Source organism: Diceros bicornis, chromosome 18 (assembly GCF_020826845.1).
Source record: "Diceros bicornis minor isolate mBicDic1 chromosome 18, mDicBic1.mat.cur, whole genome shotgun sequence".
Lineage (NCBI taxonomy): Eukaryota > Metazoa > Chordata > Mammalia > Perissodactyla > Rhinocerotidae > Diceros > Diceros bicornis.
Window position 1 is genome coordinate 59460221 of NC_080757.1, and position 21056 is coordinate 59481276.

Below are 21056 nucleotides of genomic sequence, written 5' to 3' on the forward strand. Positions count from 1 at the left end.
GCCTCTGGCCTGGTGGTTTCCGGGGAGAGTGCCTGGCAGAGAAAGAGCCTCGGCAGCTTCCTCGGTGGGGCGGGGCCCGCGATGCCAGCAAGGGACGCTGGAGCGGGTGGGAGGGTCCTCTCCCCGTCGAACCTGCCCTACCGGGCGGGGGCAGAGATTACTAGAAAGGAACATCCCTGCCCCACCAGGGCCGGCGTCTGGGTGTGCGGCGTCATGGGGGGTGGGGGTCAAAGATCAGCAGGTGCCGGGCGGGCGCGGCGCGGGGGCTAGCCCCACCCACGTCTCCGCGCCGCCCGCTCACCCGTGCACCCCTCCCCCACCACGCAGATCCCCTGGTTTGCCCCCGCCATGGGCACCGCGGGCCTGAAAGCCCGGGGGGAGGGAGTGCGACGCCGACGGCCCCCCCGCAGGAATTCCCCTCTCCTTTGGAGCGCCTCTCAACTTCCGGGGAGCGGGGTCACTCCGCCGGCGCGGGCGCCTCTGCCCACGAAACAGGTCTACTCTGCTTCTGCAAAGGTTTAGCGAAGGACTCGGTAGGTTTCCTCCCCGAGGCCTAAGGCGGAAGTGGGGTGGGGAGAGGGGTCCAGCGCCTCCGGAGCCGAGCGTCCGACGTTCCCTCTGCGCTAATCTCAACAGCGAAAATGCACTTTCAACATCTCCATTTAATATTTACATTCAAGCAGGTAATAATTGGAAGCTTATAGTTTAGACATTTCTAGTAGCAGCAGTTTCTAGAGAGCTCGTTTAGCTTTTTAACAAACTTTTTTTTTTTTTTTGCACATAGAAACAACACATCCATGTGTACAGTATCAAAAAATATATACCAAGGTTACCGGTATTGCAGTTCCTGGAAGGGGAGGAAATGAAATCAACCGAAATACTGAATGAACGGGAGAAAAGGTAAACAGAAAATAGTTTGTCTGATATAGAATATAACATGATCTAGAGGAAACTCCATAAATCTAGGTTTTTATATTTCAATATATAAATACCTACAAATAAATATATATATATCAGCCCGAAGGGGGGTGGTCGGGCCTTCTGAGCTCAAACAATACATTTCAATAATAACACCACGTACAAACGGGAGTAAAGTCTGCACTTGACAAGTTAGCACGGTTAAAATATAATACTATAACTCTGAGACCGCCGCGCGTGGCTGCCCTGTCAGTCCCGGAGGTCCACGAGGGAGGGGAGGGGCACAGCTCTCGTCCTGCGCGGGGATGGGGCAGGTCGGGGGCGAGACCCGCAGGCACCGTGTGCGAGGAGCCAGTGCGGGGCGGGGGCGGGCCAGGCACCGCAGCCAGGATCCCACAGCCCAAAGCACTGCGGCTTCGGGCATCCTCGCCCTGGGGGCCGGCCCGGATCTCCCGCAGTCGGCCAGAGGAGGACTCCGCCCGCTGGCCCCCGGTGCTAAGCCCCCCGCTGGGATGGCGCTTCCCCTTCACCCTCCGGCTACACCGTCACATACTCCTTGAAAGTGACGGTGAGGCAGTTCGCGGTGACGTCGGTGATAATTATATTCCCAAAGAAGGGCTTGAACTCGTTCAGCGGCTCCTCGGGCTCGTCCTGGGCCTCAGCCGGAGGCTTCTCGGCCACTGTCACCGGCACAGCTGCCACCACGGCCGCCGCCGCCGCCGCCGCCGCCGCGGGCGCCTCAGGCTTCACTTGGAGAGCGCGGGGCGGCTCCCCGGCCTCGCCGCGAGTCTTGACACAGCGCAAGTCTATGGGCTCGTCCAGATCAGAGTCCAGCAGGATGACCTCGGGCTGAGGGAGGGCGGTGGGGGGGGGCACGTCGGCGGGGCGCTCGGCGGCCGGGCTGCCCCCCAGGCAGGTGGGGGTGCTGATGCTGCGCGCCGTCAGGCGCTTCTTGCAGGGCTCACGCTCACCGTGGGTCTCCGAGAGGCAGCGCTTGCGGGCATGGGAGAGATTTAGGCCGACGGTGTGGTGGTGGTGATGGTGGTGGTGGTGGTGGTGGTGGGAGGGCGGGTGCGTGCTCCGGGCTGGGTCCCAGGCCAGCAGGTCGGGCTTGGTGGTGAGCTGCAGGGGCTGCTCGCCGAAGGCTTCCTTGGTCGGGGAAGGCTTGTGGGAGCCGGCGTCCTGGGGCTGCGGGTCCACGGGCCCCGGAGCCTCCTCCTCCCTCCTCTTGGAGGGCGCCTCCACCTTCTTCTCCTCTGCCCCCGCTGCCTTTTTGAAAGTCCTGTCGGCTGGCGGGTGGCGCTCCTCGGCGACCCGCTTCTTGTGGCTGGGGGAGCGCGCCTCACCCTCGGCCGCCTCACCGGACTTGATCTTCACCGCCTGCATGCCATTCTCCATGTACTTGCTCATCACGATCACGATGCGTCCGTTCTTGTTCTTGTTTTTGACGATCTTCATCTTGCCCCCAATCCCGTTGCCCGTCACCGCCTCCTTGGGGGCCGGCGTCATCCCATTGGGGGGGCCCTTCTCAGAGCCCTTGCCTGGAGCCCCAGCCGCACCGGCCAGGGGCTTCACAGCTCCCAGGTAGCCCTTGGCCCCCGCTCCGTGGGCCCACTTGTCAGGCTGGTGGCTCTTGGCGCCCAGGTCCGGGCAGGTGGGGCTGGGCGCCTCCTTGTGGCCTCCCTGGTATTGCAGGTCGTACATCTTGGGATCGGGCTGGTAGGGGTGGTGCTTCTTGCTGTTGAGCTGGTAGTAGTACTTGCCGCTCTTGCCCGGCGGTGGGGGCTTGCCCGCCCGCTCCTTGCTGTGCGGCTGGTACTGGTGGTGCTTCTTGCTGTTGAGCTCGTACTGGTGCCCCTGGCCCTTGCCCTGAGCGCCCAGCTCCAGCTTGGTGCGGTTGTCAGCAGAGGAGTCCTGGAGTCCGGTCAGCACATTGGAGCGACGGGCAAAGGTAGGTACCTGGGAGAACCGGGAGGAGGGGTGAGAGGAGGGGTATGGCCGGCCCCAGAGCATGCATCGAGTATCAGGGGGGTCCCAGCGCCCCCTGGGTCGGCAGCTGTGTTATGGTGGGCGGGTGTGGGAGGTCAAGTAGAAAGGAAGTGGAAACGGGAGCTCTGGAGGAAGACCACCACCCACACCCCCTCGTCCAGCCGGGAGGCAGCTCAGGTGGCAATATCAAGGGAAAGACTTGGGGGTGGCCCCAGGGCCAGCGAGTGTATTCACCTGCACCACCAGCGGTTTGGGCTTCGGCCCTCTCTTCCGATATCCCATCAGCTGCTCCTGTCGTTCCCTGAGGGGAGGGAACAGAGGGCAGCGCTATTAGCCTCAGGGTCGCCTCCCTCCTGCTAGGCTTGGAACCTGCGGCGACGCCCCCCTTCGGGAGCAGCAAGACCCAGAGAGATCAAGAGCTCAGGGCAGAAGGTCGCCTCTGCCGCCAGCTGGGCGCCTCGGTCTGGTCCCAGAGCCCCGCTTTATGCTCGAACCGACCCTTATCTGCCCAAGGGGTCCTCCACGAAGGGCTCCCCCACCTCTGACGTCCGCATCCGAACTGGCGCCCCCACAGCCCTGCCTCTATCCTGGGGAGGCGGCAGCTCGGGGCTGGGTTGCCAGCACCGGTGCCCACAGCCTTGGGCCGGGGCCCTGCGCAAAGTGGAGTGTTCGTGGGGGTGCAGGGGACGCAAACAAGTCCAAATGAGGTGTGGGCAAACCACGTCCCTCCCCGTCAGAAGCACAGGATGCTAATGACCTCATTAAGATTCAGATAACGAGTGCCGCCGGCAGAAGGGAGGACTCATTTTCTTAAAGGCCAGGCACTAAACAGGGGGAGGGGCTGCGCCCTTGTTTACACAGCGGCAAATGAGCCAATTAGGCGCTGGGGGCGGGGGCCAGCCGCCGAGGCCAGGGCCTGGCCAGGTTCTCAGCCACCTGGTGAACCGGCTCCGGGTGGAGCGGCGGGGCGCGGCGGGGGCGGCGCGCAGACGAGCAGCCTCCTCACCGAGCCCGGCTCCCGGCTGCCTCAATGTCCAAATCATTAATAAAGCCCACGGGCGGTGGTTCGGGTCAATACAGCTGCCAGGCTTCCCCCTGCGGCCTGGCCGAGGGTGACCCGAGGCTAGGGGGCGGATCGTCTCAGCACTGCCCGGCCCTCCATGGGAAAAGGGGGTGCCTCTCTAGCATTGGCCAAAGTTGCAGCCCATTTCCGGGTCAGAAACCCGCTATCCAGCGACCCTAGGCACACCCCACCCCCTGCCCGTGGGCTAACCCAGGGGAGTTCCGCCATGCCCGGGGACCCCGGGCCGGGGTCTGACTCTGAAGTTGCATGGCATTGCAACAGCCTGCATTTTAATTCTTTGGGGACCCATTATGCAACATGGCATCAGCCACTGACATGGTTACACAGTGGTGAACCCCCAGGTGGAACTGGAGCAGGATCCCTTCACGGCGCCCCCCTGCGTCGAGGGAGAGCAACTTCCGCGATGGTCGCTCGCTCCCAGGGTCTAGAGTTTACAGTTTTAGCGCCAAACACGCCACAGGAAATAATGCAAAATAAAAGGGGGAGGGGAGAATGGAAGGCAGCGGGGTGGCCGAGCTCCGCGGGCTCCTGGCGCTCCTCCCCTCCTTACCCGCCCTTCCCCCTTCTGTCCTCCCCGAAACAGAGAGGAACCGGCGGTGAATCCAGCTGCAGCAGCTGCAGCGTGACAAGCATCTGTGCGCACAAGGATGAGCCCCTCGTCAGAAGCCACCCCTCCACCACCAGGCAGCGCCCATCCCACATCCTTTGAGCCAAGCTCCCCCTGCCCTGAGGATGGGGGCCAAGACCCACCAAGTGGCCCAGCGGGGGGTGTGAAGGGCACCCAGCGCCAGACAGAATCCGCCCCCTACCGATCCCAAGCTCCCTGGGGGGTGAAGGTGGGGGCTTAAGGCCTCGTCAACTTTTCTCCAGCCCCCAACAGGTTAAGTTCAGTTTCGTGACGTCCAGCGGTTTCACAATGCCAGCTCCTTTGGAGCTGCCCGGCGAGGTGCCGGTGCCAAGCGGCCAGTGGCTGCAGGAAAGCAACACCTAGGCTCCGGGGGTGGGGCTCCAAGTTGAGACGGGAGAGGGGCCCGCGGGGAACCAGGAGCAGCCCCGAGTTCTCCAGGCAACTGTAGGGCCACCCCCAGACACCCTTTCCGCAGTTCCCCTAAAACACAAGCCTTGCCTTCTCCGGCCCTGCCCCGCCCCCACCCCCAGGCTGCAGCAACCGCCAAGGACGTTGGTTAGAGGAGCCGAGGCCGCTGCCGTGCCCGTTCAGGCCCGTCAGGGGGATGGGGCTCCCCTTGGGCCTCTCCTGGCCCTTTCCCCCTTTCCTATTGCTGCGTGGCCCACTCTTCCATTCCCATATACGGTCACGGCTGCAGGCGGCGGCTGCTTGGGGGACGCTCACCTGTTCTGGAAGGCGATCAGCAGCCGGGGATCCAGGATGTTCTCCTCGGGTTCCCACGTGTTATATCTTGCAAGGGAAAAGGGAGGGGGACACGGCGTAAAAAAACCGAGCCAGCTTTGCAGCCTCCAGGTGGGCAATGACATAAGGCCCTACTCTGTCTTCATGAACCGAAAGCTATTTAGCTGTGGATGTGGGGGGTGGAGGGTAGATTTCTGCAGGCCTGACACGATCCCTGATACACCACCCCTCCAAGTCAAAGTAAACACACAAGGGCAGGAAGAAAGGGGAGGAGTAAAGAAAATGAAACTAGCCGTTTATTTTGCAGTTGTCAAGAATTTTAAGCATGTTACTGCGATATGTTCCAAAGCCACTTTGCTCACCAGGAACCCTGCGTGCAAAGCAGCCGAAAGGCAAAGTCGCAGTCCCCTCCTCCTCTCCCCAGCCCCGAGTATCCGCGAGGGCTTCAGCCGTTTTCCATTTGACCCCTAATCCGATAACCGTCAGCCAAGCGGCCCCCCCTACACCCCCTGGCGGCCCTGGAGCCCGCTGTCACGGGCAAGCACCCCTAAATACTCAGCAACACAAAAATATGCCTCTCTCTGTGTGTGTGAGTGTGTGTGTGCGCGTGTGCCTGCGCGTCTGTCTCCATCCGGTGCCTTCGCATTTCAAATTAAAAAAAAAAAATTCCCCACCAAAAGCGCCGCAGTGACAGTTCCCAACATTTTCTGCCTTTTTTTCCCCTCTCCCTGCACCACTAGGAGGGAAGAGGCACACAATTGCATTTTCGTCGCTTTTTAATTTTTTTTTTTTTTTTGGTTTTGCAATATGGAGCCGTTCGGTGGAGGGAAAGGGGAAAGGAGCCATTTTCTGCTGCACATCAGTCAGTGCCTGCGCCCTCCCTCCCTCCGCCGGCCTCCCCGGCTCGGCCCCGCGTCTCTCCAGCTCCTCCGGCTCCTTTTAGCGCATAAATTAGTGATGGCATTTCCCGGAGAGCGGAGCACAACACAGGGCGCCGGGCTCGGGCTCGGCGGCTCGGCTTCCCCAGTGCCTGCCACCGACTTCCCCACCCCCTCCTCCCTCCACCCCACCTCCACCCCGCCTCCCGTCCGCTCCCCCCACCACCCCACCAGCTCGGCGGGTCCGGAGCCCGCGAGCTCTGCGCCTCGGCACCCGGCTCCCCCGCCCCTCCGCCGCTACTTACTTGGGGGACCAGCCTCTCCATTTCACCAGATACTCCACTCTGCCCTGAGGGGGAAAGAGACAGCACTCCATCAGCTTCCGCGGGATCCCCGGCTCCGGCCCGCAACCTCCCCACCCCCTCCCCGCCTCCTCGCGGGCTGCTCCAGCCGTCGCTGCCTCGCCGCCTCGCCGCCGCCCCCGCGCCGCCCTACCTTGCGGATCCGCTTCTTCTCGATGCTCTCCACCGCGAAGACGTGCTCGCCAACAGCTGGCAGCTCCATGGCCGAGCTGGAGTGCGCCGGGGCGCGGGCGGCCGGCGCGGCTGCAGACGCTGCTGGCTCCCGCCGGCGCCCCGCTGCCGCCCCGGCCGAGGCGCCCCCGCCGCCCGCGCCGCCGCCGCCGCCGCCGCTCGCCCAGCACAGCCTGGCCGCCCGCCGCTGCCCGCGCCCACCCCGGCTCCCGGCTCGCGCTCGCTCAGACAACTGAGCCCGGGCCGCGGCTGCACAAGAACTCATGCAAATCCGGACGTCAGCGGGCGGGGCCTCGCCGGGCCCAGCTCAGCGTCAGGGGGCGGGCCGCGGCCGGGATTGGCGCAGCCCGGCCTACCGGAGGCCCCGGGCCTAGGCGGCAGGGGGGAGGAGGAAGGGCGCGGGAGGGGGCCGGGAGGAGGAGGGCGCCGGGGAGGTGCAGGGGGGAGGGATCCGTGAGCCTGGGAGAGGGAGGCTGGAGGGAGGGAGCGGGACTGGGCCGGAGAGGTGTGTCGGCAGAGGGCGGAGAGGGGTGGAGAGCTTGACAGGGCCGGGAGGGTCTCGCCAGCGGTCCCTTCCCTGCAGCCCAGTGCCTGGGCCTGCCCCCTCGCCTCTCCTTCTCAGTGTGCACCGCCCTGGGACCCCTGCTGGGGGCCACGGAAGCATCCACTGCACTTTCCAGTTGCACTGAATTGCATCATGTGCAGACACATGGGAAACGATCGGCAGGGGGCGGAATCGGGGGCAGGGGCAACACGCGCCCCCACTCTCTGTGCCCCGCCGCCAGGCCCCGCGAGGCTTTGGGCATTTAGGAAGGCAAGGAACGGAAGAGAAAGGACATGGAGAAGAGAGAAAACTGGGTCCAAAGGATCGCCAAGGAGAGCGCAAAGAGACGCGGAAGGGGACTGAAAAGCAGCCAGCCTGGGGCCCTAGCGCTCAAGAACCTTACCAGAACGGGGCTCCGAGTCCGATCCCACCCCGGATCCTGATCGGCTCCCAATTTACCCTCGGTCCTCTCCTCGGCGGGGCAGAGGCGCGATGTCTGGTTTCTAGCAGCACCCCACTCCCCACCCCCCCACCCCCCGTCCCATCAAGCAGGACGAGAGGCGGGGAGGACAGAGAAGGGGCACAGGGGATGTCCAGGTCTGCTTTGGGGCCCGAGGGGACTTCGTGGAGTCCCGGGAAGGGCATCGAAAGAGGGAGTGGGGAGGGCCTAGAAGACGTTGAAGCTGAGCCGGGGCAGAGCAGGGCGGTACGAAGGGAAGGTGAACCGAATGGCCGAGGAGCCCAGCATTCGTCACAAATTCGCGTCTCCTGGTCGCCGACAGGCAGCCGAACCGAGGCCCTCCCGACGCGGCTGGAGAAGCCGCGGAGTGTGAAGTTTAGCACCTCCGGCGGCGAGACGGCGCGTTCCGGCGTGCCGCTCTAGCGTCCGGCTGGGGGAGCTGCTGCGCCCCACGCGGCCTCCCGAGGGCGCCGCCCGCGAGGCCGGGAGCTTGGTGGGGTCTGGGTGAGGGGTGGGAGGACCTGGGGAGGGGGCAGGGCGGCCCGAGTGGGAGGGGCAGGGGCGCGCCTGCCCTGGGGTGTGTCCGGGCCCCCGGCTCCGGGCCCTTGAAGGACCAGGAGCAGGAAGCTTGCGCAATCTCTTGGCTGAGCGTACATGAAGAAAGAAAAAGAGCAAAAGCCGAGCAAGAGTGGAACGAGCAAGGGGGGCGGGCAAAGAGCCATCCGGGTCTCCGCTCCTGCCCTGACACACGTCCCGGAATGCTAGGTGGGGACTGCGCGGGAGCTCGAGCGAGCCGGGGAGGGGCGAGGTACGGAAGCGAACACCCAAACCATGCGCGAGGCTCGGGTTCTCCCAGGAATCCTAGAGAAGTCTGGAGACAGTCTGGTGGTTAAGAACGCACACGTCGACTCCATTTCACCACCACTTCTCAGCTCCCTCGGCGGCCGGCGGCGGCTCCTGCTGCAGTGGCGGGCCGCTGCCCAAGACGACCCGCGTGGCTCCTCCCCTGAAGGGGTCCTGGGGATAGGAGTCTTCTTCTGGCAGCATCAGAGAGGGGCTCAGTCTGCAGCGATTGCTTTCTGACAAGCTCGAGACGCAAACCCAAGATTCCCAGAGGAATGGGGCCGCCGCCTGGACTAGGTGGGAACATTACCCGCCTATAGTCCTTGGGACAAGAGTGGGTGCTCTGGGGGGTAATAGAAGCTGGGAGAGGCGAATTCTTTGGGAGGGGGACACAGGGAAAAGGTTTTTCTCCTCCTGCTGTGTTTTTGGGCTTCTTCCTGACACTGTTGCCCAAGGCGAGGAACTCTCCTATGGGACAACTCGAGCGTGGAAGGGGAAGGGTCCCGAGGCTGGCACGGGAAGCGCTGTCAGCGTGTCAGTCACACTTCCAGGCCGTCGGCGCTCTCTGTCTGTTGGGAGGTCTAGCAGCGACCTTGTCCTGGATAGTCCCGTCGTCCGGGGAGGGTCTGAGCTTCGCCACACTCTGCCTGCCCCCTGGCTAGAAAACCCCCTGGAAAATCTGTTTCCAGTGGGTGTTTCCGCGGTGGAGAGGCCAGGGGGCGACGGGGGCGGGCGAGCGGCCGCTGCAGCCTCCGCGCCGCCAGGGGCGTCGGACTCCTCAGGCTGTGGCTCCGCTCTCTCTGCCTGCGCCCCTCGGGGGCCCGCGCTTGGGACCTTGGGGGCCACGCGGCCGCACCTCGTGCCTCGACGGCGAGTTTGCGCAGGAGCCGGGCTGGGCCTGCCGCCGAGCTGGGGAGGAAGGGTGGCTCCCGCCGGCCAGTACAGCGGATCTTTTCTGTAGCTGCCCGTGTGGTGTGCGAGCAGCCGCCAGGCTCCCCAAGACTTGGGGGAGCCCGAAGCTCCTCAGAAGCCCGGGGAGTCCCCGGCCGCGCCCGATCCTGACTTTTCTGCGGAAAGTGACCGAAATACACAAACATCCGCCGAACGCCGCAACTCACCCCCTCGTGAGGTTATTTATTTTGTCCTCGTAGAGGGTGGGTGGATATGGAGAGAGGCCGACTCCTAGAGCCCTAGCCTCACCTCGGCGGCCCAGCCCTAGACCACCCCTCACCTGCCGGCGGGTGTGGGAAGGAGCTCAGGTCCGCCGGAGCACGAATGCTCTGCAGGGTGTAGGCAGAGACAGAATGGGGGAGGGGGGACTGTGAGCTCCCTGAAGCTTCCCTGATGCGCTCCGTCAGCCTCTCCTGGGAAATCTCCCCTACGGCCTCCCCTACCATCCCACCCCGTCTTGGTCCCTCTGAGACCTAAACTCGGGATTCCCAGAGCCTTCAGCTGGGGCCCCTGCCTCCGACGCGGGATATCCCGAGCCCCACAGGGAACCCCGGAGAAGGGTAGCCGGTCTGCGCATTCGACGCTGCCCCCTCCCAGCTAGGGTCAGATCGCGCTCCTCGGTTCTGCTGAAGGGCAGAAGCCTTCGGGGTGCCATCTCAGGCTGGGGCCCCCACGGGCCCTTAGGGGCCCCAAGAGAGGAGCAATGCCTCTCGCGGCACCGCAGGCTCCCGCCCCTAGAGGAAAGGGCCGAAAAAGTGGACCCTGGAGACCCCGAGAACTTTTTAATGGCCCTGGACCAGAGAGTGGTTTGAGTCGGGATCCCAAAGGGCCCTGACCCGCGCCAACCCGGGAAATAAACGACTTTTCATATCCTCTCCCTGAATGGGCGCTCTCTGCAAGAAGATGCCACTGCCGGCCCACGGAGCCCAGGTTTGAGCTCTGCCCGGAAGGAGCTGCCTGTGATTTCCCGGGCTAGTCCCTGACTAGGAAAGCTCTTGAGCTGGTGTGGCTTTCTAGGACCCCGGAGGTGAATTTCAAGCAGCCGAGGGAGAATTTACTAGCAACGACTACAAAATCTGCCCAGGCTTTGACAAGAGCTCATTTCTCTTCTCTGTTCTTAGTGGGGGAACTTGTCTCTGACTTCAGCACTGACGTTTGTGATTTTGCATTTTTAGTGGTGATTTGGGGGGAGCTGACTTGGTAGGGCTGCGTGTGGGGTAGGGGGAAGAAGAGCCGGGAGGCTGTGTTGGAGCCCTGCACTCGGCCCCTTGCACCCTCTCAGAGGGATGGCTTTGTTCCTAAGGGCGCTCCTCCGCCCTCTGTGTCCCCACCCCCATGTTTCTGTTCTTTGTCACACCGCCTGGAAGGGTCGGCTTTCATTTGGGTGGCGAAGCCTCTGACGTCCCCGCGGCCCTCCGCAGCGGGCCGCGCGGAACTGGAGCTGGAGCTCCAGGTGGGAGGGCCGGGCAGGGTGCGAGGGCGGGGCAACCGGCCCAGCGCGCCGCGAGGCCTTGGCCCCTTCGCAGGTCCTGGGCACTTCTTGGGGCCACACCCGCGCCCGCCGGGCCGCGCCTCCGCATTGCGGGACGCGGGGGTCGCAAGCACCAAAGCGAGAAGCGTCATTTTCTACAATGTCGGCTGGCCCATCCCCTCCCAAGGTCAGGGCAGCCTCCCCAGGCCCGCCTGGAGAAGTCCACCCGGCCCCCGCCCCATGCTCGGTCGCGGGGCTCCGACCGGCCTGGAGATATGCGCCCCCGGGATCCATATTTCAAATATGATCTTTGGAGCTGCTTCCACCGCCCTCCGCCACTGCCGCGCGCTCACAACGGCCTCTGCATACTGTGTGTTTTTCATTTTGGATTCATTTGCCCAAGGTCTCCCTGCGGTTCTCCTCTGCCCACGAGGTTCGCCCCTCCACGCCACCCCGCCCTGCGTTTTGCTGTCGGGTGCCCCTGTTGCGCCCCGGAACCCAGCGGGGCCCACACACAGGGCAGATTTCTTTCTTTCCTTTTTCCAACCAAGAGCTGCTGCAGCAAATCCCAGAATAAAATAAAAATCGCCAGGCGGACCCCGAAGCGGTCATCAGCCCAAGCGCAACTGCCGCCTCACCCTCCCCCCAGCCCAAGGCGCGCCCCCCTCCTGGCCTCCCGGCGCGCAGAGGGTTAAGCGCGCGCCCGAGGGGGTATTTTGCTAGGGGGAGGAGCGGGGGTGGGGTGGGGTGCCGAGAGCCGCGGGCCAGGGAAGCTGGGCTCGCTGTTGTTCCCTCCACCAGTCCTGGAGTGGCGGGGCGGGCGCGATCGGAAGGGCCCGATGCGTCTGCGCCTCCCCGGCTGGCCGGCAGCCGAGTCCGGCCGCGGCCTGGAACCGCGAGGACGCTGCTCGGAGGCCGCGTCCGGCGTAGCCGCAGCAGGGGAGGGGGCGGAGGCTCAGGAGCCGCGGCCGCGCGTCGCCAGCCAGCCGATTGATCCCCAGGGGCGGGAGCGCGGCGAGTCCCGCAGGACCTGGTGGGGTGGGGGTGGAGGGACAGGGGGGCCTGCAGGATCGAGGGGCGAACGGAGGGGGTGCTCAGGGACCCGGTGACTGTGGGATGGCGGCCGGGAGGGCCCAGACAGAGCACAGCTCGGCGTGCACTGAGGGGGCTGGGGGCAGATGGTAACGCCTCGGGCACCCCCCAAATCCCATATAGTCTGTATCAGGACCCCGTTTTGGCCACTTCCGGAGCTGAGTCTGGCTGCCGTGCAACTTCGTCCCTCCAAGTCCAGGCCCCCGTCCCCGCCCCACCCCCACCCCCACCCCCACCCCACCCCACCCCGGATGACGAGGTCATCGGACGTAGTCACCCAGTCCATCTCCCTCACCCCCACTCCTGAATCCTGATAGAAATGTGTGGGTGTCCTCTCCACCCCACCTCCGGAAAGATCCCCTAGGTTTGCCCAAGAAGCCCCCCTCCCCAGCTTCTTCCGGAGGGCGGGTTCCTGGGAGGGTCCCTGAGGACCCACGAGGGATCCCCTTCGGCTCCCGGGGGGCTCTGGCTACGGCCTCACCTGCCTGCTTCGGGCGTCCAGGCGGTGCCGGGGCAGGGGCCCCGAGGAGCCTGCACTTGCTCCGCCCTCCCCTAGGGGGCGGGCTCCCCCGGGCCGGCGGGTGGCTGGGGCCTGTGGGCCGCCCCTCCGCGCCTCTCCGGGAGGGGGAAGGCGCTCTGCACGCGGGGCAAAGTGGAGGTCTCGCTGCTGTGGAGGGTGGGCAGGGGAGCTCCGCGCGCGCCCCGCCTCTGGCACACCCTCCCCCTCCCCCCACCGCTGCTTTTCCAGCCGGAAACAACCGGCTCCAGGGCGACTTTGAACCTCAGGAGCCCCTGCACACTGAGGGCTCGCGTATCTCGATGGTGCGGGCCGCGGTGTTCCAAGGGGGCCCCTGCTCGGCGCCCTTCCACTCGCGGTGAGAAGGCGACAGGAGGAGTGTACATGCATCCTTTTATTTGAGGTTTTGAAAAGAAATCTCAGGTCAAGAGCTTCACAAAGTCCCTTGTTCTGCTATCAAAGATCCAATAGGAAGCAAATTGATATTACAGTGCAGATTCCCGCAGAGAGCCCAGCCACCTGGGAAAGAGACTAAAACCCCAAGAGATGCCCCAGGGAGGGGGAAAGGGACCCCAAGCCCTCCCTGTGATGGAGACAATGGCCTTGAGAAAGGCGGGGTTGGACTATGTCTTGAGATTATTTGTAATCACCCAAGTTTCAGAGAAAGTTCACTATTTCGTTTTTTTCTAGGATCAGACAGACACTGATGGAAGAAGGGATATGGTGAGTGGAGCTTAGTGAGTGTGTGTGGATAAAGGCGTGAGTGGGCACACAGGCCGGGCAGCCCTCCTGCTTCTCTATCAGGCCCAGTGCCAGAGCCCACAATGCTTTTAGGGGCACATGGAAATGTTCTAATTGCTTTTATTTTTTTAAGTTGTTTATTTTTTAAATTGTGGTAAAATACATGCATCATAAAATTTGTCATTTTAACCATTTTTAAGTCTACAGTTCAGTTCAGTGGCATTAAGTACATTCACATTGTTGTGCAACCATTACCACCATCCACCTCCAGAGCTCTTTTCATCTTCCCAAACTGAAACTCTGTCCTGGTTGAACAATAACTTCCCATTCCCCTTCCCTCAGCCCCTGGCAACCACCATTCTACAAACAAAGTATCTAGATGTAGAGGGACTCACACAGTATTTGTCCTTTTGTGTCTGGCTTATTTCGTTTGGCACCATGTCTCCAAGGTTCATTCATGTTGTAGCATGGGTCAGAATTTCCTTTTTAAGGCTGAATAATATTCCACTATATGTATGTCTAATTTCTTTTAAAATCAGAAAAAAAATCTTTAGATTGAAGTAAATGTTTTAATATACAGCATTAATGTGTTCATCTTTATACCAATGCAGTTGTAAGCTAATTTTTAACACTTTTTTTATGAAGGAAGGGACCCACAAAGGGGAAAGTGCCCAGGGCCCATGAAAGTTCAAATGTGGTCCTGCTTCTGGGAGGAGTGTCAACAGTGGCTCCTCTGGGGAGACTCAGTGAATGGGGCCCACCAGCACTCTTTGTGGATGGGCTCAGGGGAATCAGCTATTGGCCCCGGACTCATGGCCCTGAGGGTCCAGAACACCTGCATATATGCCCTGGGGCTGACAGGTATCCTTGGGACTTCTCACTTTGGAATGCAAGTTTCTGTCTGATGCTAGGGAAATAAAAAGCCTGGAAATGTAACCTGGGGCCCCAGGACGTGAAAACACGTGAAAACAAGCCTGCCTTTCTTTCCCTCCTTTATTTAAAGAGTTCAGTTCTGCAGGGCTCAGAACCAGCTCTGGCTCTGTGGATTTCTCCCGAAGGTCCATCTGGCCTGTGTCTGCGAGTTGATTGCCTGCCATTTGACAGTAATGATTATAATGGGGTGATTTTGTCTTCTTTGACTCATTCGGATCGGAAGGTTCAGAAACAGATACCCCTAACCCCACCCCCTTGCTTTTGAAACTGGTGTTTTCTTTGATTCCGAAGAAATGGCAGAGTCTTGTGGAAGAAGATCCATGTGGAGGAAGGGCCCTTCTCTTTTTGAACCTATAGGTGATTTCTGGTTTCTGTTTTCGGCCTGGAGGTGAAGAATGAGTGCTATCGAAGCTGAGAAATATTGCACAGGACCAGAGAAATATTGCCACAGAAGCCTATGTGGGAGAGAAGTCTTTCTCAGAATTTTGAAAACCAGCTACAGCTGTTATGTACACTGAGCTATCTGGGGAGCACTCACTCCTACACACTCTGCTGATGTGGCTTTTTTCATCTCCCTCTCAGTTCCCCACCAGCAAAGATACATTCCCGTTTGCATGAAGCCTGACTTCTGCCTTCTTTCTCCAAATGGGTCCTGACGGACAGACAGACAGACAGACAGCTGGGCACAGATACAATGCTGCAGGCGTTAGAGCAATTGAACCCAGGGTGAGCCTGGCCCCCCCATCACTTCCCACTTGCTTCTCAGCCTGACCCCGGGGAACCTCTCTTGCCTATCGGCTCTTGCATGTCTCAGGAATCATGAAGAAGCCTTGTGCTCCCAGGTGGGAACTGTGTGTGCCCTGGAGGACTTGTCCCAGCTCTGGGGCAGCTCTGGTTCTCAGAAAGGCACGGCCAGTGCCTGTGCACACTGCCTGCAGAGCTGGTGCATGCCTCCTCTGATCAGCATTGATTATGCCATTTCCATGTTGCTCGTTAGAAGCCTCGTTATTTGCAATGCACACCAGCACTTTCTCCCTAAACGCAGACCCTTCAGCCCCGCAGAGGAGTGCCTGCACCTGCCACTAGAGAAGGCGAGGGTTAAGGTAGAGTGTCTACCTCTGTCAACCCCGGCCCCAGGTAGGCAAGGGCTTTATCGAGAAGTTCCTGGGACTCAGGGGGCATAAAGGATGAGGCCCCCACCACAGAGTAGAAGTGGGGCTGCTGGTTGGTGAGAGGAGTCCCCCCACCTTCTGCTCGTGTCATAGCCAAAGTGCTTGGCCCTGCCCCCTCCCTCGAGTTGTGCATCCTGGCTGGGAGGAAAGGGAGGTGTGAGGTGTGCCTTTAAGACCAGAGGCTCACCATGAAGGAGAGGTGCTTACAGAAGAGCCGGGCTCCAGGTTGCCAAGGTGAACCCATCAATAGATTATTGAACAGGCCCATCCGACTGCCCGTAATTGTCTGTTTCAACACAGCCAGCCTCTGGCCCTCCTTACCCGGCCCAGAGCACTGCAGACAGGATCCTAGCTGGGCAGAGGTCTCCCAGGACAGAAAGCCTGCCAGAGCACGCCCCCCCCCACCAAGGACGCATTACCTCTGAGCCCCGAGGTTTCTTTCCTCCCACTCCTACCCCGGCTTGTGACCCAGAGCGGCACAAAGAGCATGCCAGCTCCCTGGAACCTGCATCGGGTCGGCCCTGCCCAGGAGGGCCCCCTCATCGGGTTTTCCTGACTGCCTGCCAGCCCCAGGCACGTCCAGTGGGGCTGCTTGTCCACTTCACGGGGCAAAATGAAAGTGTGGGGCCCCTTGTTCAAAAATTAGGAGCAATTTTAAGATGACAGAGCATTAAACCAGTAGGGCGCTTCTGAGCTCGGAGCCCTGCGGGTCTGTGCAGGTCCCACCCCCACAGCTCATGGCTCCGTCTCGGCTGGTTCTCCATGGAGACAGTGCTCCTCCTCTCTGGGCTCTGCTTCCCGCCGGGTCTCAGGCTCTGGTCCCCCAAGCCCAACAGACTGGCTCTATTCAACAGTCAGAGCCTCGAAGGGGACCAGCTGTCCCGGTAATCCCGTCATCCCTGTTGGAGGATGCTTGTGGTGGCCCCTGTGGTCAGGTGTCCGGCTCTGGTGGAGATGACCAGGCTCACATGGCAGAGGCAGTGTTAGGAGGGGACTGGGGCAAGGCAGGCATTTTGAGGTGTGGCTTCGCCAGCGCACAGGGTGCTGTAGCCCTCCGGGCTGTGGTTCTACACACTCTGTCGCCCTCCCTCCTAACACCGGATGGAGTGTCTGTACTCTGCCCTACCTGCCCCGAGAGCCACCCAGTCAGAAGGGTTGAAACTCGCAGGGTTCTGGCTTCAGGGACCCTCAGACATGGCCAGTTAAGGCTGTGGGGACAGGCAGGAACCCAGGCAAGTTGGACACCTGCCGACAGTCCCTCTGCCGAGAGGAGGAAGGAGCACAGAGTGGTTAGAGCCAGACTCCCCCACCCCCACCGCATTCTCTTGGCATATTCCCGCTGCTACCTGTGTGACTCCAGGCCTCAGTTTTTTCATCCACAAAAACGAAATAAGACCTTCTCAGCTCAACGCCCCTACAAAGGCTGCCAAGGCCCTGTGTGACCTCCCTCATCACCTTCCTCCCACTCTCCGCCTTGCACACTCCACTCCGGCCACAAGGACCCCTCCACCGATCCTCAAAGATGCCAGGCATGCTGCTGCCTCAGGGCCTTTGCGCTAGCTATGGCCATGGCCTGGAACTTTCTTCTTCAGATAGCTGCATGCTTCTCTCCTTTTCTTTCAAGTCTTCACTCAACTGTCATCTCTTCAATGAGCTGTTCCTGACTATCCTGTGACTACAGCCCGCCCCGCCCCCACCTGCAATCCCAGTCTCCTTCTCTTTTCCGCAGCACCACCTTCCCCTTCTAACAGACAGTATCCTCTGTGTATTGACGATGCTCCTTGTCTTTCTCTCCTGCTGGAACAAATCCACGAGGGCAGGGTCCTGCTCACTTCCCTTCTCTGCTGGGTCTCCGGCATCTAGAACACTGCCTGGCACAGAGGAGATACCCAGTAAATATCTGTCAAATGGATGTTGAAAAAGTAGGATTTCTGTGAGGAACAAGATGCTCTGCTGGTGGTCTGCTAGAGCTTGCTCGTGCTGGCTTGTAAGAGCCGAGGACTAAATTTTCAGAAATTCCGTGAACTGGTTGTTAAACACCGACATTATTAAAAAGTACATTATTTAAATTTATAATTAAATCAATTATATTAAGAACAAAGGCAATAAATGCTCAAAACTCATTTCTTCCTAATGCTTTCACTTCGTTTTCCTCTCATCGTGTTCTGGAAGGGATTTTCGTCTGTCGTATCTGTGTGGTGCAAATACTGGACAGTGGTGGCTGCTGGCCATCTCGTCCCAAGTCTGTGTGCAGTGACTTCGTGCTGGCAGCTTGCAATCAGCCACGGAGGGGGTATTCACACCGCAGAAATTGGCAAACATTGCAAATCAGGGCTTGATTCAGCGTTCTGTTGATCGTTTAGAGTTAAGAAAGTGATGGAAACAAAGGTAATGATGCAGATTAATAGTGCGTTGTGTCTGTAGCAGTTACCTTGTGAATGGCACAAAAAAATTGAGGAAATACTCTTCCCCTATTAAAAAACTGATTTCTGGTTCAGCAAAGAAGTTCACATCATTATGAAAAAGTGAAATTTGACATAATTCTTCGTTGTTTCGCTTTCATTTTACTGGTTAGCTTAAATGAAAATATCAACTAACATTCCCATCAGAACTACACACATTCATCAATTGCATGTAGTTGGCTGGCTGCTGATCCAAGAGTCTGGCAAAAAATCAACGAAAGCATTCTCTGAATCAATTGGTTATATGGAGTTTACATTGAAGAATATTGTACATTTTATTATAATTTGTAAATTGTATGATACACATCCTTTATGTCAGTACAATTTTATATATATATATATATTTTTTTTTTCTTTCCCCAGAGAACTGGTTGCTAATGCTAAACATTTACCAATACCTCACACAGGGACCAGCCCAGAGGAGGCATTTAGATTATTATAAACAAACGAAATATGTTTAATAAATGGGCTGAGGAGACTCATTCAGCTCCATGGTAGCCCTGAAGATGTCAAAGGCTCGGGAGGAGAGACCGGGCCTGGGACACAGCAGGTGGCAAGAGCCGGGGCACTGGATGCCACGAGAGGCCCCGGTGGTCCAGTGGTGGGGCTGGGGGCACAGGGTGGTGCCAGGAGACCTGCTACTAGACAGGATCCTGAAGGAGGCATTCAGGCCTGTGGAGGGTGGACCCAGGCCTTTCAGGGCAGCGCCCCTGCGGCTTCTCCTCCTAGGATAAGATACTCCCTCGTGGAGGCTGCACAAATCCCTAGGATGCCAGACCCCTAAGGCATTGTCCTGAAGGCAGATGGCCTCAGGCCCCTGGACAAAGACCCCGTTATCCTCGGTGCTGCCCCATGCTGCTCTCTCTCTGTCCTCCCAGCTTGTTAGGGGACCTTGTGTCCCAGGACTGATCATGTCCACTCTCCTGGCCTCTGTATCTGCTGAAGCCAAGGAGGGGCTGGTCCAACCCCAGCCCTGACCCTCCTCTTGCTCGTGGGAAAGAATCATCCTTTTGTCTTGTTCTTTCAATGTGTTTGCATTAAGTCTGCTGTAGCCTGGGTGGTCAGAGAAGGCCTCACTGAGCAAGTTACATGTGAATTATGACCTGCATGTTGAGAAGGAGCCAGCCATGTAAAGATTGGGGGGATAGCTGGTGCAAAGGCCCCGAGGCAGGCACAAACTGGGCGTGTTTGAGGACCAGAAGGAAGGCAGGAAGTGAGGACAGCATGAGCCGAGGGGAGCAGGGCAGGAGAGCAGACTGGAGGAGGAGGGAGAAGGCAGCTTGCCCAAATGGCTGTGGCTGGGAGTTTGGACTTGATTCTAATTGCTATGGAAGGCCTTTGGAGCAGAAGAGTGGGGGGACTATTATGTGCTGGCCAGATAATAGGGTCAGGCCTAGACCCTGGGGACACAGGGCAAACTCCCAGGACTTGAGGAGGAGCCTGCAGGATTAGCACTTCCTGGAGGCCCTTTCTCCACCTGGTCATCTTTGAAGAAGCATCTCAGAAATACCATCTCTCCCTCTGAGCAGCATGGATTTGAAGACTCAAATGCCAACAATAGAAAGTAGAACTAAAGAGGCAGACGCCAGGAGCCAGACTGCGTGGGTTTGCATCCCAGCTGGGCCGTTACTCCCCCTGTGACCTTGAGCAACTGACTCGTTGCCATGTGCCTCAGTTTCCCCATCCTGAGAAGGAGGCTAGTGATAAATGGTTGGTAGGCACGGAGGGCAGCTGGCTCAACAGGCACAGCGCTTTGCACAGTGCCTACAGGACTAAGGCACATGCGTGTTGGCAACTACTGTTATTTTTATTGTTTTCATGATTGCTGTTAAGACAGGGAGGCACCCGGGCAGCCAAGCCTGGGTCAGGTCTCCTGCCCCGGACGAGGATCCCTGGGGCCGAGGAAGCAGATCACCTGTAGGCTGGCGGGATCTGAGCTGCACACCTCGCTGCTCTCTGCGGAAGCAGATGTCACGTGTGGTCCAGCTGCAGGCTCCAGAGCCACAGGAGCCTCATGTTTGGGGCCCATGGGCCCCCGGAGCCCCTGGGGTCCTTGGGGCTTGGAGCCCGAGAGCGGCCACTGTTGCCCCGTGAAGGGTCCCTCAGTCCCTGTTGACCTCGATGGGTGACCCCTGGGTGCAGGTGGAAGGCTTTTAGTTGTCGGTTTGGGTTGACCCCTCCACTGGGTCTATATGGCCCCAGGAAGTGCTTGGTGCCAGGAAAGAGTGCAAGAAGCTCTGGGCAGAGCGGGGCACAGGACTCTGTTGGGGGCGGGGCACGCTCTGAGAAGCCAAGTCAGGATTGGGCCATCCATGTAACCTGTTTTGGGTCTTCGGCTCACTGTGTGTGAAGAGGATCTTTTAAGGCCAAGCCCAGTGCCAGCCTTGGACACATGGGGGTGGCCTGGGTGGCTTGGCTGGGCAGGGCTGGGCTAACGCATAGCCCCACCGCTGGCTAGAATGGGCCACGAGAGGTGGGCCAGGGCACCATCCAGCTCCTGGGGAGCTGCTTGCCGGATGGTGCGGAGGACTGGGGACCCACCGGGTTATGTGCCTGGGATGGCAGCATGTAAGGATTGTGTTCAGGCAGCTCGTACCTCGTTTTGAGAGATGTACCTTATCCCCCATTTACAGATGGGGAAACTGAGATTCTAACTGGATATGCAGTGGCGGCAGGGCTGGAACTCAACCCCACACTCCCAGCTGGAAGGCATGCTCCCAGGTCTTCTCTTTCAGTCCCTGGGCCATGACTAGGCCCTGGGTCTTCACACCTCGTGTCCAGCCGGCAGGAGGGCCTGGGGTTTGTGGAATGGTTTGGAGTGAATTAGACAGACGTGAGTCCCTGTTATCATGGAGATTATCGTTTTAGAAGGTGGAGCTGGGGAGGGATGGTGGGGGCTGAGGACTGCCCAAAGGCAGCTCCCGTGACTTGGGCCCACCAAGCGTTGGGCTGGGCGCCTGGTGAATACACTCCTACGCTATCCACACGACCACCGCGTGAGGTAGTCATCGTCATCCTCAGCTCTGTGGGGTAAACCGAGGCAAAGAGAGTTGAACAATATGCAAAAGGGCATGAGAGGTGCATTTTGCACATGGGATG

The 21056-nt window shown here is 59.9% G+C and overlaps 1 protein-coding gene across 1 annotated transcript; it reads right to left on the reverse strand.

The window, feature by feature from the left end:
• Window positions 1-642: 642 nt before the first annotated feature.
• Window positions 643-7801, reverse strand: CBX4 (chromobox 4). The gene is made up of 5 exons (XM_058561799.1): window positions 6734-7801; window positions 6544-6587; window positions 5343-5408; window positions 3142-3208; window positions 643-2877 (listed from the first exon to the last, which is right to left on the reverse strand). The coding sequence occupies exons 1-5, from the start codon at window positions 7034-7036 to the stop codon at window positions 1456-1458; spliced, it is 1902 nt and encodes a 633-aa protein (XP_058417782.1). The 5' UTR covers window positions 7037-7801; the 3' UTR covers window positions 643-1455.
• Window positions 7802-21056: the final 13255 nt, after the last annotated feature.